This window comes from Phyllostomus discolor, chromosome 1 (assembly GCF_004126475.2).
Source record: "Phyllostomus discolor isolate MPI-MPIP mPhyDis1 chromosome 1, mPhyDis1.pri.v3, whole genome shotgun sequence".
Taxonomy (NCBI): domain Eukaryota; kingdom Metazoa; phylum Chordata; class Mammalia; order Chiroptera; family Phyllostomidae; genus Phyllostomus; species Phyllostomus discolor.
Window position 1 is genome coordinate 174,824,389 of NC_040903.2, and position 18,136 is coordinate 174,842,524.

An 18,136-nucleotide genomic window follows, 5' to 3' on the forward strand; every position below is an offset into this window, starting at 1 on the left:
AAACAGGCACCACAAGACAAAACAAAACAAAACAAAATGGCCCAAATGGAAGAGCAGATCACAGCTCCACAGCAAATACAACTAAGCGACCAAGCAAACCAACCTATCAGATGCACAGTTCAAAGCACTGGTGATCAGGACGCTCACAGAATTGGTTGAATTTGGTCGCAAATTAGATGAACAAATGAAGACTATGATAAGTGAAATAAAGGAAAATGTACAGGGAACCAATAGTGATGGGAAGGAAACTGGGACTCAAATTAATAAAGTGGACCAGAAGGAAGAAAGAAACAACCAAACAGAAAAGAAGAGAGAAAGAAGAATTCAAAAAAATGAGGAGAAGCTTATGAACCTCCAGGACATCTTTAAATGTTCCAACATCCAAATTATAGGGGTACCAGAAGGGGAAGAGAAAGAGCAAGTAGAAAAGTTATTTGAACAAATAATAAAGGAGAATTTCCCCAATCTGGCAAAGGAAATAGATTTTCAGGAAATCCAGGAAGCTCAGAGAGTCCCAAAGCAGTTGGACCCAAGCAGGAACACACCAAGGCACATCATAATTACATTAGCCATGGTAAAAATGAAGGAGAGAATCTTAGCAAGAGATAAGGAGATAGTCACCTACAAAGGAGTTCCCATCAGGCTGTCAGCTGATTTCTCAAAAGAGACCTTGCAAGCAAGAAGGGGCTGGAAAGAAGTATTCCAAGTCATAAAAGGCAAGGACCTACATCCAAGATTGCTCTATCCAGCAAGCTTTCATTTAGAATGGAAGGGCAGATAAAGTGCTTCCCAGATAAGGTCAAGTTAGAAGAGTTCATCACCAAGCCCTTATTTTATGAAATGTTAAAGGGACTTACTAAGAAAAAGAAGATAAGAAAAAGAAGATAAAAAAACATGTATAGTAAAATGACAGCAAACTCACAATTATTAATAATCACACCTAAAACAAAAAAAACAAACTAAGCAATCAACTAGAACAGGAACAGAACCACAGAAATGGAGATCACATGGAGGGTTAGCAACAGCAGAGTGGGAGAGGAAGAGGGGGGAAAAAGGTACAGAGAATAAGTAGCATAGATGGTAGGTAGAAAACAGACAGGGGGAGGGCAAGAATAGTATGGGAAATGTAGAAGCTAAAGAACTTATGACACATGGACATGAACTAAAGGGGGGAATGTGGGTGGGAGAGAGTGTGGAGGGGAGAGAAGGGGGGAAATGGGACAACTGTAATAGCATAAGCAATAAAATATATTTAAAAAAAAAGAACTAGAGGACATGGCTTGTCCAGGATCATGCAGGAAGAGTCACTCAGCCAAGTCTAGAAGCCAGCCCTTCATATCTGACCTCAGTTACGATGCAAATCAACCTTAATTACTGCAAGGATTTCAATGCTAGTGAATCTGGCCATGATTTCCAACTCCAGTGATTTGTGGTTGTAATTATCTAGGGTTGGAAGTTAGTTCATGACCTCACCATCATCACGCAGGACCCCTTATCTGCCACCCCTTAGGCAAGGTGTCCTGTCTGAAGTGTGTAACTGATCACAATGGTGCCCTGGTATCAGAATTTACATTTCTCTTCAACTCTCCTGGATAGAGAGGAATAAGAGTCAGAAGTCAGGAGAAAGCCAGGATAATAGGAAGTTTTCAGAAGAGTTACCTGTGTTAATGACTTTAGGGATCGGGTCGATCTCCTCATCTATAACAAAAGGTTCTGGCCTGGGGAAGACCTGCACATCGGCAGTCAAGTGGCCGCACTTGAGAACAGCATGGAAAGGCGTATATGCCAGATCTATCAGCTTCCTAGAACGTGAAGATTCACTGTTATAGGAAGAGTAATGTACATGTAATATTTTTCAAGTAATACAAGATGCTAAGTTTTTTTCCTTTTGAACTGATTCCAAAACAATGTGACTATTTTGAAATACAACAAAATCTGACATTTTGGTGAGGCAATTTCAATTCTGAAAAGCCCAAAAGCAAGTTAACCTTTGAAACTGCTGAGTCACTGCAGGGAAGTCAGTATCTATGGGCATTATAGACTTACTCATACTTAAAAGGAATGAACTTTTTAAAATCACTACTACCAAGTGTTTTAGCTGGAAAATCTGAAACTTGGGGAAAATTAAATGACACAATTAGAAATAGTAAAATACATATTATTGCTGGATATCAAATTATAATGGATTGTATGTAAGAAGGCAAAAAAAACTCTAAGTACATACTCACCCAAACATAGACTGTACATTTTTCAAGCACAGGGGGCCATCAATAGTGAAAATCTGCCCCTCACCGTTGTTTAAATCTATGAGACGTTCGAGGCAATCCAAGGAATCAGTGCTCTGAAGCTGCAAAGCAAAACCGAGGACTCGTTTAAAGTGGTACAAAATGCCAGACTCTTATCAGCACAGGAAAGTCACGCCTATTGCAATAACATAGGTAACAAGTATAACAAAGATGATTTTTTAACAAAGTGAGAAGGAAAATAACTATTAACAATTTTGATTCATGGTTACCAAAGAGGAAATGTCATGTAAAATGATACCAGTAGAGCTATTTCACTTGGATGTCATTTCGCAAAGATTCTCAGAGGTGACCACAGTTGGTATCTGCACAGTATCTTTCCTCCAAAGTGTTTCTAATATCTTTTGGTAAGTACCATTATTATCTACATTTTACAGATAAAAAACAAACAAGCTGAGATGAAGATTAGGTTAAATAACTTTCCTGAGTAAATGGGAAAACCAGGAAGTAGAATTTAATAAAACATGCATCAGAGTAATGTTACTTTACCAAAAAATCAAAGCACACTTCTGTCAACATTTCTGGTGGATTGGACTTCCTATGAGGGAAATATCCAAAACCAAAAAGAACATTTCAGCATCTGAACACTCTTTGGGAAGTAAGATGAATAACAACTCTAGCTACATTTCCCAAACTGGGCAATACTTTGAACGTTCAAAGAGCATTTGAGCTCTAGAATCTTTTCAAAGATAATTAGTGACCAGCCTCAGCTGAAACCAGTGCACTCAATGTCAATGTCGTAGTATCTGCAATACTACACTTATGCAATATACACACTAAAAAATAAACAGTCCTAAAATGTATCTAACCAAACTAAAAAAAAACGTACTAAAAAGCATTACCTCCTCCAAATTGGCCATGCACATGATGTACAACTTGGATGGGAAAGGAAAAGGTAGTGGGAACCTGTTGCTCTCACTCCGTTGACTGTGAGTAGCTAGGGAATGCCTCAGTGACCCTCTACCAATGCCAAGACAGCCATCGGTCACCAGAACAACCTGTTTGAAAAAAGGGAGGGAAGGTTTCTATGTAAAATAACACAGTCATTTAAAGCAGTCTCACCGAGCAATTTCATTTCTCCACTTCTCCCTAGTTGCATTTACACCCCAAAACCTACCTCTGCAGAGATACAATCGACAATGTGAATACATCTCAAAACATTCTGTCCAGTGAAAGATGACAGGTACATTGTGTAATTATATTGACATGAAGTTCTAGAACAGGTAAAACAAGGCTAAGACAAACCAAACAGAGGCTGTGGGCATGGGGGATACTGACCAAAAGGGACGCAGGAACCTTTGCGGGGTAATGGCAATGCTCTGTGTCCTAGCTGGGGCAGTGGTTGCACAGGTGTATGCCCTGTCAACACTCAGTGAGCTCTGTACTTAAGATCTATCCATTTACTGAATTTTATCTAATTAAACCTTTAAAATACACCTACCAATGAACACTTAAAAAAAGGACAAAAATATTTGTAACTAATTCTTAAGTTAATTGTATTAAAACTAGACTCCTATCTCTTAGATAAGGAGGCGACAACCTCAGGAACCAATGTGAAAATAGCACAGGGGCTGATCTTACGTGTCCCTAGAAAGTGCCAGCACAGAAATCTGAACCTTGACACTTTATTTTCAAAGATGACAAACTCTGCCCCTGGTCAACTGGAATAACTACTGCTTTACAAATATATTTATAAATGCCATTTAATTACATTTGCACAAGACCTTTAAAATGCATTCTTAATCAACCTGTAATTTGAAAAAGCCTTCAAAATATTCTAACAATAGACCACAATTACCAATCATTTTCCTTTTCTTCACTGTTTCAAAACAATCCTGCAGGGGGCAGACTTTTCCAAGCATTCCAGGGGAGGATTACTGTGGCTTTCCCTAGCCTATCCAGGTAACCTGACAGTAACAGGCCAGTAAGGCAGTATTAGGTGGTTGCACTGTGTGAAGTATCAAGACTGGCACCTACTTCTAAAATCCAAGAATGCTTAATAGAGGTCCCCTGGTGCAATGTCATCATTTGGGAAAATAGTCAATTGACTACAAGGTAATTTCCTCTTCTAGGTACCAATAATTGCTATATAATGATTTACTTCTGCCACTAGCTTCTTCAGATACCATAAGATAATGAAATATTTCATGTAATGTCAAAATGAGAAAGATTTCACTCAAATAATAAAGACATAGTCCAGCTGTCTCACAGGGTAGATTCAAACATTCCACATTAGACTTCTGGTCAAGATGGAGGTATAGGTAGACACACTTTGCCTCCTTGCATGACCATAAGAAGGATCACAATGACCCTCAAAACAAAAAACACCCAGAACTGCCAGAAAATCAAACTGTATGGAAGTCCCACAACCAAGGATTTAAAGAAGCCATATTCCTCCAGATGGGTAGGAGGGGTAGAGGTGGGGAGCCGGGGCAGGGGCAGTGGGGAGAGGATGCGGCACGGCAGTGGCCAGCAGAAAGGGTGATCCCACCTTTGTGTGTGATGGATAAAAATCAGGAGAGATTCCTGGTGAGCGATCCCAAGCCCAGGCCACACCACACAGCCCAGGGTTCCAGTGCTTGGAAAATAAAGCATCACACTTCTGGCTATAGAAACCAGTGGGCATTGGGATAGTGGAAGAAACCACGGGTCTCTCAGGAGAGTCCATTTAAAGGGCCCATACAGGCCTAGAACAGATTTGAACCCACCCACTCCGGGAACTGCCACCAGGGCAACAGCTAGATGGGTGCCACCCACATCTGGGAAGTGGGTGAAGTGACTGGAAATGGAGTGAGTGCCAAGTAAGTCTCCAGCAGCCAGGCAGTGGCACTGTCCCCTCTCCAACCTCCCACATACAGAGCCACAAAGTGGTGAAGCGGGTTGCCTCACCCTGGTGATTACCTAAAGCTTTGCTCCACGCAACGTAGCAGATGCACCAAGACAGGGAGTCATAGCAGCTCTACCTAAAACACAGAAACAAACACAGGGAGGCTCCCGAATTCAAAAGACAAAGAAACATGGCTCAAATGAAAGAACAGAACAAAACCCCAGAAAAAGAACTAAACAAAATGGAGATAGCCAATCCATCAGATAAAGAGTTCAAAACACTGGTGGTAAGGATGCTCAGAGATCTCACTGACTACAGCAAATGCATAAAGGAAGAAATGAAGGCTACACTAATGAAATAAAGAAAAATCCACAGGAAACCAACAGTGAAAGGAAGGAAGCCAGGGTTCAAATCAACAATTTGGAACATAAGGAATAGTCAACCAGTACAGAATGAAGAAACAAGAATTCAAAAAAACGAGGAGAGTATAAGGAGACTCTGGGACATCTCCAAAAGTGCTGACATCCGACTCATAGGGATGCCAGAAAGAGAAGAGGAAGAGCAAGAAATTGAAAACTTATATGAAATAATGAAGGAAAACTTCCCTAATTTGGCAAAGGAAATAGACATACAAGTCCAGGAAGTACAAAGTCCCATACAAGCTGGACCCAAAGAGGACCACACCAAGAACACCATAATTAAATGTCAAAGGTTAAAGATAAAGAGAGAATCTTAAAAGCAGCAAGAGAAAAGCAGAGAGTTATCTACAAAGGAGTTCCCATGAGACTATCAACTGATTCCTCAAAAGAAACTTCGTAGGCAAAAGGGACTGACAAGTATTCAAATGGATGAAAAACAAGGACCTACAACCAAGATCCCTCTATCCAGCAAAGCTGTAATTTAGAATGGAAGGGCAGAAAAAGTGCTTCCCAGACAAGATAAAGCTAAAGGAGTTCCTCATCACCAAGCCCTTCTTATATGAAATGTTAAAGGGACTTATTTAAGAAAAAAAGATCAAAACTATGAACATTAAAATGACAACAAACTTACAACTACCAACAACTGAATCTAAAAAAACAAAAACAAACTAAGCAAACAACCAGAACAAGAACAGAATCATAGGTATGGAGATCATTTGGAGGGTTATCAGTGGGGAGGGGAAGGGAAGAGAATGGGGGAAAAGATACAGGGATTAAGAAGCAAACCTGGTAGGTAGAAAATAGACAGGGGGATGTTAGGAACAGTATAGGAAATGAAGAAGCCAAAGAACTTATATGCATGACCCATGGACATGAACTAAGGGGGATGGATTGCTTGAGAGAAGAGGGGTACCAGGCAGAGGGGTGCAAAGGGGGAAAAATTGGGACAACTGTAATAGCATAATCAAGAAAATATACTTAAAAAATTCCACATTAAAACAAATGTTTGACAGTAATTGATTATAAAAATAATCATTAATCACTTCCACCTGTAGTCCAGTGTTTGGACTATTCACCCCAAAAGTCATCAAGTCAGCCGTCCAAGTAGATGCAGGCCCAGCCCCTTTCCCACAGGGCACAACACATCCCAAATTCAGATTCTGCCTTTTGGTAAGGGCGGAAAAACCATGGAAAGGCAGAAGTTTTTCATCTCTAAAACTCTGAAGACTATGGTGATAGAAGATTTAACTTTGGGTGGTGGGCCCACAATGCAATTTACAGATGAGGTATCACAGAATTGTGCACTTGAAACCCATATAATTTTATTTACCAATGATACCCCAATACATTTAACTTAAAATAAAACTACTGAAGAAATAGCAAATGAAATTGTGCTACTTGCTAGTTTCCAGTTCAGAGGTTATTGGCAACAAAACTTCATTTATTTACTATACTGTCATGAAATTAGATATTCTGTGTGCCTAGATTTACCAAATAAATAGTGTTTATGAAGCAAGGTGCCAAATATTTTTATTTCTGCAAAGAAATTAATCAAAAGCATTTACTGGCTTTTTTTTTAGCAAGTACCCATTAAAGTGATCTGATTTAACCTTTGGTAGGAGTTCAGAATCTTCATTAACTCTCGATTCATTTTCTATAAAATAGAGTGGTTGTACAGTAAGAAAACACAACTTTTAAAAAGTTGGGTTTGTTGAAATATAATTTACTTGCAATAAAATTTGCCCTTTTTAGTATATAGTTCTGAGTCCTGAAAACTGCTTTCAGTGATATAACCACGTCTGCAATGAAGAGAAAGACCAGTTCCATCACTTCCCATGTTTCCTGGTCCTTCCTTTGAGTAAGCCCCTACCCTTCCCTTGCCCAGGCACAAATACCAGTAATGCCAGAACGCTACCTCAGGTTTTTGTAGAAAAAGTGTTACTGGAACACAGCCATGCCCATGTATTTACTTGTTATCTACAGCTGCTTTCATGCTGTGACAGCAAAGTTGAGGAGTTGCCACAGACGCAAAGCCTAAAACAGAAAGTTTGCTGACTTCTGTTGTAGACTACAATATGATGATTTTCCTTTTAACAACCTTTTTTGTTCTTAAAATATGCTACCACTTCTTAAAGCACCTGTGTATAACAAACTTCCAATTCTCTTTTTCAGCTATGACTCTGATCTGATGCTAATGTGGACATACTGTGGACTCTAAGCAAAGAGCAGCTGATTTTATGACATTCATACCCCTCGCTTTTTAGATAACTTAGATAGTTGAGATGGTTAAAAGTTTGCTGAATAAATGCTACACTGAGTTACACTGAGATAGCAAAGACAGAGTACATTGTCTGATGTTTACAATTCTATCATTCAAAAAATTAAAATCACTCCTAGGGAGTATTGTAAAATTCCACTGTGAGCCCTTTGTATTTTATAAAAATAATGCTACTTTGCAAGCAGTCAACTTATTAGGAGGACGCTTTCCTTCAGGCATAATTGTGCTGCTTTCTGAGTAATTAGTGTTGATTTAGTGACTTCTTTTTAAAAGATACCAATAGTGTATAACGTAGTTTGTAGAAATGATAATGCATGCTGTGTTAGAGCTTGAAGAAAATTGAAGCACCTCAGTGGTTAGTGGTTTTAAGTTAGGGCAATGCAAAGGAATTGATAATTACCTGGCAAGGAATTGCACCACCCCATTCTTGCTGAACGATATTGCAAACACCAGCTAATGCAGACTCCAAGCAGGTTTTATCATAATCATCCATATTACTTAGTGCTTCCTAATTGAATAAAAGATAAAATTGCTCATTTTAATTTATCAGAAAACAACATAAACTGTTAAAAGCATGAATGTTACACAGGGGACATTGTTACTGAGAGTCCCAAAGCATAAGTTCCTAAAAACAGTAAAATAGACTTCTTCAGCTGTAAAGGATCATTAAAAGAGCTCCCCCTTACTCTGTCCTCTGATCAGTTGAGACTGAACAGCTCATCAAGTTCTTATGTTTATAAGTAGGCCTTGAAGGAAATAATCAAAATTAAGCACTTTTAAATACAGCACAAAAATGCCAAAATTTATGGAGGACTAACTATATCCTAAACACCATTGTAGGCACTTCACATTCAGCTAGTCGTCACAACACCCCATACATCATTAACCTACTTTTATTTTTTAAGTATATTTTATTGATTATGCTATTACAGTTGTCCCATTTCTTTCTCCACTTTATCCCTCTCTTCTCTGCACCCTCCCTCCCACCAGCATTGGTTCATGTTCATAGGTCATATGTAAAAGTTCTCTGGCCTCTCCATTTCCTATACTATTCTGAACCTCCCCCTGTCTATTTTGTACCTACCAACTATGCTTCTTATTCCCTGTACCTTTTCCCCCATTCTCCATACCCTGTCCCCCCATAACCCTCCATGTGATCTCCTTTTCTGTGATTCTGTTCCTGTTCTAGTTGTTTGTTTAGCATGTTGTTTTTGTCTTTGTTTTTTTTTAGGTTTAGTTGTTGGTAGTTTTAAGTTTGTTGTCATTTCACTGTTCATAGTTTTGATCTTCTTTTTCTTGGATAAGTCCTTTTAACATTTCATATAATAAGGGCTTGGTGATGATGAACTCCTTTAACTTTCCTTTTTCTGGGAAGCACTTTATCTTTTTCCCTTTCTAAATGACAGCTTTGCTGGATAGAGTCATCTTGGATATAGGTTCTTGCTTTTCATGACTTCAAATACTTCTTTCCAGCCCCTTCTTGCCTGCAAGGTTTCTCTTGACAAATCAGCTGATAGTCTTAAGGGAACTCCTTTGTAGGTAACTATCTCCTTTCCTCTTCCTGCTTTTAAGATTTTCTCCTTATCTTTAATCTTGGGTAATGTGATTATGATGTGCCTTGGTGTGTGCTTCCTTGGGTTTGATTTCTTTGGGATTCTCTGAGCTTCCTGGACTTCCTGGAAATCTGTTTCCTTTGCCAGATTGGAGTTCTTCTTCATTGTTTTTTTAAATAAGTTTTCAATTTCTTAATTTTCTTCTTCTCCTTCTGGCACCCCTATGATTTGGATGTTGGAATGTTTAAAGTTGTCCCAGAGGTTTCTAAGCCTTGCCTCATTTTTTTGAATTCTTGTTTCTTCATTCTGTTCTGCTTGAATGTTTATTTCTTCCTTCTGTTCCAAATCATTTGAGTCCTGGTTTCCATTCCTTCACCATTTGTTCCCTGTATATTTTTCTTTATTTTACTTTGCATAGCCTTCACTTCTTCCTCTATTTTGCATCTGCATTCTATCATTTCTGTGATCATGATTACCAGTGTTCTGAACTCTGCATCTGATAGGCTGGCTATCTTTTCATCTCTTAGTTGTATTTTTTTCTGGAGCTTTGATCTGTTCTTTCATTTGGGCCATTTTTTTTTTGTCTCGATGCACCTGTAATACTATAAGGGGCAGAGCCTTAGGAATTTGCCAGGGTGGGGCAACTCATATAGTCACTGGTGCTGTATGTGGGGGAGGGGTCAGAGAGGGAAGAATGTTGCTTGCTTGGCTCTCAGCAGGCTTTCAGTCACTTCCCCTGCTACCCACAAGCAAATTGGGCCGTTCTGGTGCTGATTTCAGGATGGGTGGGTTTGTGTACATTCTAGGACCCTGTGGGTCTCTCCAATGAACTCTCCTGTGAGGCTGGGAGTTTCTGCTGCTGCCCAACCCCCACAGGTTTTTTTAGGCAGAGGTTTTGAGGCTTCATTTCCCTGCGCTAAAGCCCTGGGTTGCAGGTCTGTCTTGCTCCCTAGTTGTTCCTCCTGGCTTATCTGCACTCGAATGTGGGACTGACCCGTCCTCCAGCTACTGTGTCCTCTCCACCCAGCTGCCTGTCTTCACCCCTTCCACCAGTCTGGATGAATGTTTCTTCTTTAACTCCTTGGTTGTCGGAATTCATACAGTTTGATTTTCTGGCAGTTCTCATTGTTTTTTGGTTTTAACTTTGTTGTCCTTTTTTGGTTGTGCGAGGAGGCAAAGTGTATCTACACCTCCATCTTTATTATTAACCTATTTTTAAAATGAGGAAACTAAGGTAGAATAATTAGGTAACCTTCCCAGCTCTCATCCCCAGAGGCAGCAGGATTTAGATTTGAATCCAGCTGGCCTGACTTCAGGCCTCCTGGTATTAACAATTACTATGCACCACTTATATAACAATTCTCTAAATTTCAGAACTGCCGAACATCCAAAATCCTTAGTTTACTCACTTGTAAGAAATCTGGTGCAATTAAAAAAAAAAGCTTTTGAGTCATTTTTAAAAAGCGAGATAATAAGAATGATTTAACAAAACTGTACTACTTATATTTTAAAAATGAAACTACATTGATCCTGGATTTCTAAACTGCCTAGCAATTATTAAACTATTCAATTTAATATCACACTTATTGACTGCTCACTATGGGTAGGACACTGTGCTAGGCACTGTTGGAAATACTAGTGATTTAGAGATGTTCTCAGAAAGTAAGTTCTCGAGTATGTCATAGACAATGCCTTTGGAAGATAACACCTCTCAATTGAGGTTAAAAAATTACAATTTCTTGGCATCTATAAATTGGAGGCTATTTGTTGGAGAGGTAATAGAATTTGAATTACTGCAAAGTAAAAGTTATTATGAGGAAGGGCTATTTTTCATCTCTTCAAGTTTCATAGGAAAAGAAGTAAAGTGTTGAACCTAAAGATCCTGAACTTGAGGGAACAGGGCACTATCTCCTGAGAGAATGCCAGAAAACCAAGAGAAGAAATAGGGCAACAACCCACGTCTCTAATCCATAGCTCTACCAAAGGCATAAAACCTACTGGCTGTGAATCCTTGTTTTATAGTTACACTCAGCTATCACACCCATAGACTTATGAAATAATTCCAAGTTCTAAATATTCAGTTCAATATGGTAACACTTTTGCTCCCTATAAATCTGGACCTTGTACATACAATAACTCATTCTTTTTTGTACCTGTAGAGTGTTATAATCTCTAGTGAAGGGAACCATCAGCTCCCAGAGTGATGAAAAAACCACCAGGGCTGTAAACTCAAGCTTGTAATTTGTGGCCATGTGTTCAAACAGCATTGTCAAACCATGGGCTGCGAGGTGCTTTCGCTGATATTCTTCAGACCCCTCGATGGACACAGGCCGGGTCATGGAAAGGGACACATCCATCACCACCACTGTTGGCATGATGACGGTGATCCCCGTGTTCCCGGTCAGAATGCAACAGCTCTACGTAGGAAAATGCTGTAGAAAATTAATGCAGTTAGACTTATGTCATGGAAAGTAAAAAGTATTTTTTCACCATAATTTGAACCCAGCTTTCCAGAAACGAGTGAAGGCAAACCCATTTAAGTTGAGGTGTGGGCAAGTCTGCAGAAAATTCAGTGGGAGGGAAGCAAGCAAGAAACCTATTAAAATCACCTACTAAAGAGCCATAAATCAAGGACAATCTTAAGTATTTCTATTTTTAAAAAAACATTAAATTCAGGTAGTCTTTGACATTCACAGTTCCCAATTTTGTACAACAAACACCCCTGCATCACCTCTCCAGCACTTAATCTACTAGAGAACATTTCTAGCTGTCAGATGGTGGTGCTTTTGACAACCAGTCTCAGGCACCATCACTGTAGTAATCAATACAATGGTATTTGTGCAAGCGTTTAATTATCTTGTTGTGTGGCACCCTCCCTTTTTTTAATTAAGATGAATACAAAATGTAAAAATGAAAGGGCGAGTAAAATCATAATCCAAATTAGACAAAGTTGGAAATCATTAAGTATGACAAAAGCAACAGACTGCTAGCCTCAGGAGGACTCACAGAATGTAACCAGGCAACAGGCCTTTGACTGTGAGGGAAGAGAATGAAGGTAAAGAATATGTCTGACAGCTAGCATTATCTCTTGAAATGGTGTTAAAAGTCAAAATGTAGAAGAAATGAAGAAAACAAAGCGTTCTTTAAAAGTATGGACTGAGAATTAACATGAAGAAACATTTCTGTGCTCAAAAATAAAGAAAAACATTCACAGACCTGCTCTTGGGAACACGGCTTGCTGCTGCCCTACCATTAAGCAAACTATAGTCTAGTGACACAATGAAATATCATAGGGATAACTGACACATGTAGATATCAGAAATACTTACATAAAGTATTAGTAACTGAGAAAAGCAGGTCACAGGATGGTATGTATACACTGATTACAACTTCATAAAAATCATATTGTATATGTAAAATTAGGAGAGACTGAATGGACATAAATAGGTTAGAAATTTAAGGTCACTACTTTCTTTTTGGGGGACTTCAAAACACTTAACAGTGGTCAGACTGCTTGTCTTGGTACAATTTCCAACTTCAAATGTGTGATATTGTAAAATTCCATGTGTGACGAGGCTGTGAGGAACTAGAACATATTGGTTCATGGAAACAATGTTATAAAGAAGGGCCAGGGACTGGAGTCAGGTAACAAAACCCTTTCTAGTACGTAATGGCCTGAGATACATTTCAAATACAATAATGCCTCATGTATCCAACATCATTACAGATTAAACTACAGATATAAGTTAACTTTTCCAGACTCCTTAGAATTCCAAAACGTTTAACTATTTTGATAGGAAAAATTAAAATGTGTAGCCCTCTTCTCTCTTAAACACCCTGTATTAAACATAATTCATGCTCCTATGTTGACTCGACAGAACCCCTCTAAATACCAATACTGCCCAGCACACTGCCACCCTGATGTTCTACATGTACTAGCATTCTCTCAAGTGTGTGCTGCAGAACACTGTTCTGGAGGGATCCTTCAAGAAAAATGAGTGCAGGCCTTATTATAGATGTTGAGTTCGATGGCAAACAATCCATTTTAAACTCTGTGTTTCTCACTTAATCCGTCTTTACTTAATCAGTGTTAAGGTCCCATTGAATAAATATAGTATAGAACATACATGTAAACAATACTTTGCATTTAATAAGTCTAGACTGTTGTGTTCTGTTTTGGTGGCATCTTTTTATAATTAATTTTTAGACCATCAGCTTACATTCCACTTTTTCTCAGTAATCTTCTGTAATTGTCCTCCCTCGAATTTGCTGTTGTGTGGCTCAAAGGATTGAGCTCGGGCCAGCAAACCAAAGGGTAGCTGGTTCAGTTCCCAATCCAGGGCACATGCCTGGGATGCAGGCCAGGTCCCCAGTAGGGGGCGCACGAGAGGCAACCACACATTGATATTTCTCTTTCTCCCTCCCCTTCCATCTCTAAAAATAAATAAATAAAACCTTAAAAACCAACCAAACAAACAAAAAATGTGTCCTAAATCAAAGTTAAAAGGTCTGAAAACCTGTGCATTTCTTCTATTGTCCAATGCATCGGTTTAGGTGTATCACCTTGGTACTATTTCATTTAATCAGTCTTTTTTTCTCTTCTTTCTGGGTCTTAGCTGTGTTGTTCAAGTGAAGTCCTACACTATATTGGTTCAATTACACTGCATTCGATAATATGCCCAGTAAGGGTAGGGACCATGTCAGATTTTGCCCACCGATGTCTCCTCAGAGACTATCACAATAAGGAGCACATAGTAAGTGCTTGACAAATGTTTGATAACTAATGAACCATCCCTAATTACCATAATAACATTAATTCTTTGGTAGAACACCTGATGAATTTTAACTCTGGACTCCAGAAACACATTTCCTTCTCTCCTTCTCATGCAAGCCGAGACACCTGCGGCTCTTGTGCCTCCGCCCATGTGCAGAGTTTATGTGACTCCATGGTAGTCCCATTCATGCACAGAGGCTTTTACGTCATTGAAAGTCGAGATCATAGGAAGTACTGCCCTTGCTTCTAAGGAGACTGGGAGACAGGGCAGATTTAGATCAGGTATAAGAAGGCACTCCTGGTCCATGAAATCTGCTCTAACACTGGAATGGGTGACCACAGCAGGTAGTCTTGCCTCTCTGCACACACCTCTAAAGATGGCTTTCTTCTGACTGATGCATTTGTGTCTACCCGCGAACACACCTCCTCGACAATGGCAAAGTCATGGGAAACCATTTTAGTAACTCAGGTTTTAAGTATTGGAGTAAAAGAAGGAACTGAGTGCTGTTGCAGTACGGATGGTTCACTCAAGCAGTCTAGGCCTGATAAAAGAAAATCCCTGCCCACCACAGTGCTGCAATTGTGTGAGAGCATGATGGATCTCTCACTTGGGTGGATTCTCATCCGCAAGTCTCCCACCCCACATCTACAACTTTCCCATAACTACTGTTTACATACAGCGCCTAAAACAACTAGGGGTCTACTTCTCAAGAAGAGTCTGCTCCTGAGAATAAACCCTAGCCGTCTGTTTGACCTAATGCCAAGCCTCCATCAGTACATATTATAATTCTTCCCTTAAGGTGACAATTAGTTCATTCATAAAGATTCGATTCTCGACAGTTTCGTTCTCAAAGCGTGCTAGAGAAAGAAAGACAGAGAAGGATCTAGTAACTTCTTATGCGGAAATGGCAAGACGGGGCCAGAGGCCTGGGCAGGGGACCGAAATCGTGTGTTTATGCAGAGTCCGCGACCCCCGAGCCCTAGAGAAAGGGGGAGACCGGGCGCAGGGCCCCGGAACTGGCGTAGCAGAGACCGCGCGGAGCGGCAGCCGCAGTGGCGGGGAGGCCGGGCGCTGGCTCCCTGTTCTTCCCCACCCTTGACCCCTGCTCCTACAGGTCCAACAAGCAACCAAACACAACCCCAGGCCCCCGGCTTCCCCCACTCACCCGGCGTCCAACGCCGGCACAGTCCGTCCGCATAAACTTTCCGCCCCGCGCGCCACAGCCGGAACTAAAGGGCCGCGCCACAGAGGAACGCCGGCGCTAGGACTGCGCGCGGGGCTGGGGCTGGGGCGGGGCTTTCAGGACCGCATGCGGCTGGGCTTAGCCTCGGCTGGGGCGCTAGGGGTTCGTCTTTGTCGGCACCACTGTTGGTAGTGGTTTGGCTGCGACGACTCCTCTCTTCACAAATCTCCAATTTCGCTGAGCCTGAGCTGTGCCTGCCCCTTCCTTTCCTCCGTCGCCATCCCCGGGCTCTTCTCCCATTTACCTCTGGCCTCTTGCCCACTTTCCCCTCGTTCCTGAACTCTGACTCCACGCTTTTGTCTCCTATTCACCTGGGCCCGTTGGTGCCGCCAGTCCAGCCTTCTCTGACATTTGCCCCTCTTCTCCGTCCCGCTGTTTCTCTTCAGATCCCTCGCTCATATTCTCTGAACCAGTTGACAGAATCCTCTTCACTCTCTTCTTGAACTATAATTCCTACCTGAGGAGTGCTGTAAGCACGCTGTATATTTTTCTTATCCGGCCTGAGCCAATTTGCATGGCAAGGCTTTTCCTCCTGATCCCCCACCATGTTGCTCAATTTATTCCCCACTCCTCCTTTCAAGGAAGCAGAGGGAATGTTCCGTCCGTTCCCCTACCCTGGCCAAGGTGCATTGCTGAGGGATTTGCACTCACACTTTCCTGACTTTCCTATGAGGCCTCATGGGCCCTCACCCACTTGCCTTTGAATACCTGGTGTCTCCACCGCAGCCTGTGCTTCAGGGAGGTGCTGGAAGGGACAAGAAGCAACTTTCTCTGTAACCATGTAGGGAGTCATGCCAGCTAGGGAAGTAGGCCTGAATGGATGGATGCCAGCAGGCCCTGAGTAGTTGTGGTTCAAAGAACCATGTTGTACTATAGAGATTACAAGTGGGAACAGGGAGGCCCTCTAGAAGGCCTAAAACCGTTGTCGCTTTTTCTTTTAGTTGGTGGGATGGGCTGACACTGAGGGTGAGTCAAGGAGGGAGAATGCTGTGAACTGAACAACTGAGTCTGACATTTCACAGCTTGTTCTGTGGGACAGTGTGGGCTACCAGCTGCTGGTAGTTCTTTCTTGTCTCCTTATATCAGAGACCTCAGAGGAAAACAAATTAGTCCCTGGGAATGTTCCTGCCAGCATCAGGGCCCAGGGGCCTGCAGACTGCCCCATTTATTTCAGAACTTCTCTCCCCAACTTGGCTGGGCTCACCATCTTAAGCGTGCATTATGCTTGAGCAGGCACTGGGATCTAGGTAAGTAAGGTGTCATCCTGGTTACTTGGTTTATAACTTCTAATTCTTTCCCTAATGGAAGGGATGTGGCCAAGAATGTGTGGGCAAGGGAGTTGTCTAACTTACCCCTAATGTGATGGTGATTCAACCATAGGGTCACTGTTCTGGTAGTTCCAGCTCAGTTCCATGGACTGATTTGTTATCTTAGTCTTAAAGCTTAAGTTTACTAGTTTGCTGATGGGTGATGAGATCTTGGTGACCTAATTCTTCTGAATATAGGCTTTCAGGAGACTAGGGAAGTAAAAAAGCAATTTATTAAAATTGACAATAAAAGGTAAAACTACCAAGATGATGGCATCACTTAAGGCAAGTGGCAAGTGCTTTTTTTTTTTTTTAAGATTTTATTTATTTTTAGAGAGAGGGGGAGGGAGGGAGAAAGAGAGGGAGAGAAACATCAGTGTGTGGTTGCCTCTCATGCACCCCCCCATTGGAGACATGGCCTGCAACCCAGGCATGTGCTCTGACTGGGAATTGACCTGGCAACCTTTTGGTTCGTAGGCTGGCACTCAATCCACTGAGCCACACCAGCCAGGGCTGTTTTTGTCTTTTAATTCTTAGTAGAGTCCCATTAAAATCAGAAGGTTGTTCAGTGAATATAAAATCACTGAGAATGATTGACATGTTGAAAATGCAGACTTCCAGGCTGTGCCAACTGAATTGGCATTCCATGGTCCTGTGCCTGGAATCTTCATTGTCAAGTCCCAAGATGACTTTCCATCCACAGAGATGAAGAGTAAGGAGTGTGAGTGAAGAAAATAGGAAGAAAGAGGGTCGGGGAGAGCAGTGAGCGCAGATCCCTTTTCTGTTCTCTCCCTTTTGCTCTCCTCTGCTGCCCTTTGTCCTGTGTCTCCCTTCCTGCCTTCTCTATTCTGGACCTTGTCCACGCCCAAATCATACTTCCAACGTGCAGGCTATCCCCTCTCCTCCATCCCCAGTCCTCATTCCACTGTTTTCACCAAAGTGGATGTCCAAAGAAATCATAGTCATGACCTATCTCTCTTCTTAAAACATTTTATTACTGAAAAATTTCAAACATAAACAAAGATAGAAGAAATAACATGATAAATCCTCAGGTACTCCCTTCCCCCACAACATATTTTGATGCAGATTCTAGATTGGATAACATTTTGTCCATAAAGTTTTCTGTAGTATCTGTAAAAGATACGTACTTTTTTTAATCATCTCCCGAGGACATTTTTTTTCATTGCTTTTAGAGAGAGAAAGGGAGGGAAGGAGAGAGAAAGGGAGAAACATTAATCAATTGCTTTTTTGCTTGCACCCTGACTGGAAATCAAACCTGCAACCTGAGTTTGTGCCCTGACCAGGAATCAGACCCTCAACCTTTCGGTCTACAGACAATGACATTCCAACCAACTGATCTACACTGGCCAGGGCAGGACTTATTTTTTAATTAATAAACTTTATTTTTAGAGCAGTTTTAGGGTCATAGCA

At 41.1% G+C, this 18,136-nt stretch overlaps 1 protein-coding gene across 1 annotated transcript in view; it reads right to left on the reverse strand.

The window, feature by feature from the left end:
• The window catches only part of INTS14 (integrator complex subunit 14), a 38,885-nt gene extending 23,454 nt beyond the window's left edge, over positions 1–15,431 (reverse strand). The window contains 6 exon segments of the mRNA XM_028507733.2: positions 1,660–1,802; positions 2,229–2,347; positions 3,146–3,301; positions 8,228–8,335; positions 11,534–11,812; positions 15,321–15,431. Of these exon segments, the coding sequence (XP_028363534.1) occupies positions 1,660–1,802; positions 2,229–2,347; positions 3,146–3,301; positions 8,228–8,335; positions 11,534–11,755 (748 nt within the window). The 5' untranslated portion in view covers positions 11,756–11,812; positions 15,321–15,431.
• Positions 15,432–18,136: the final 2,705 nt, after the last annotated feature.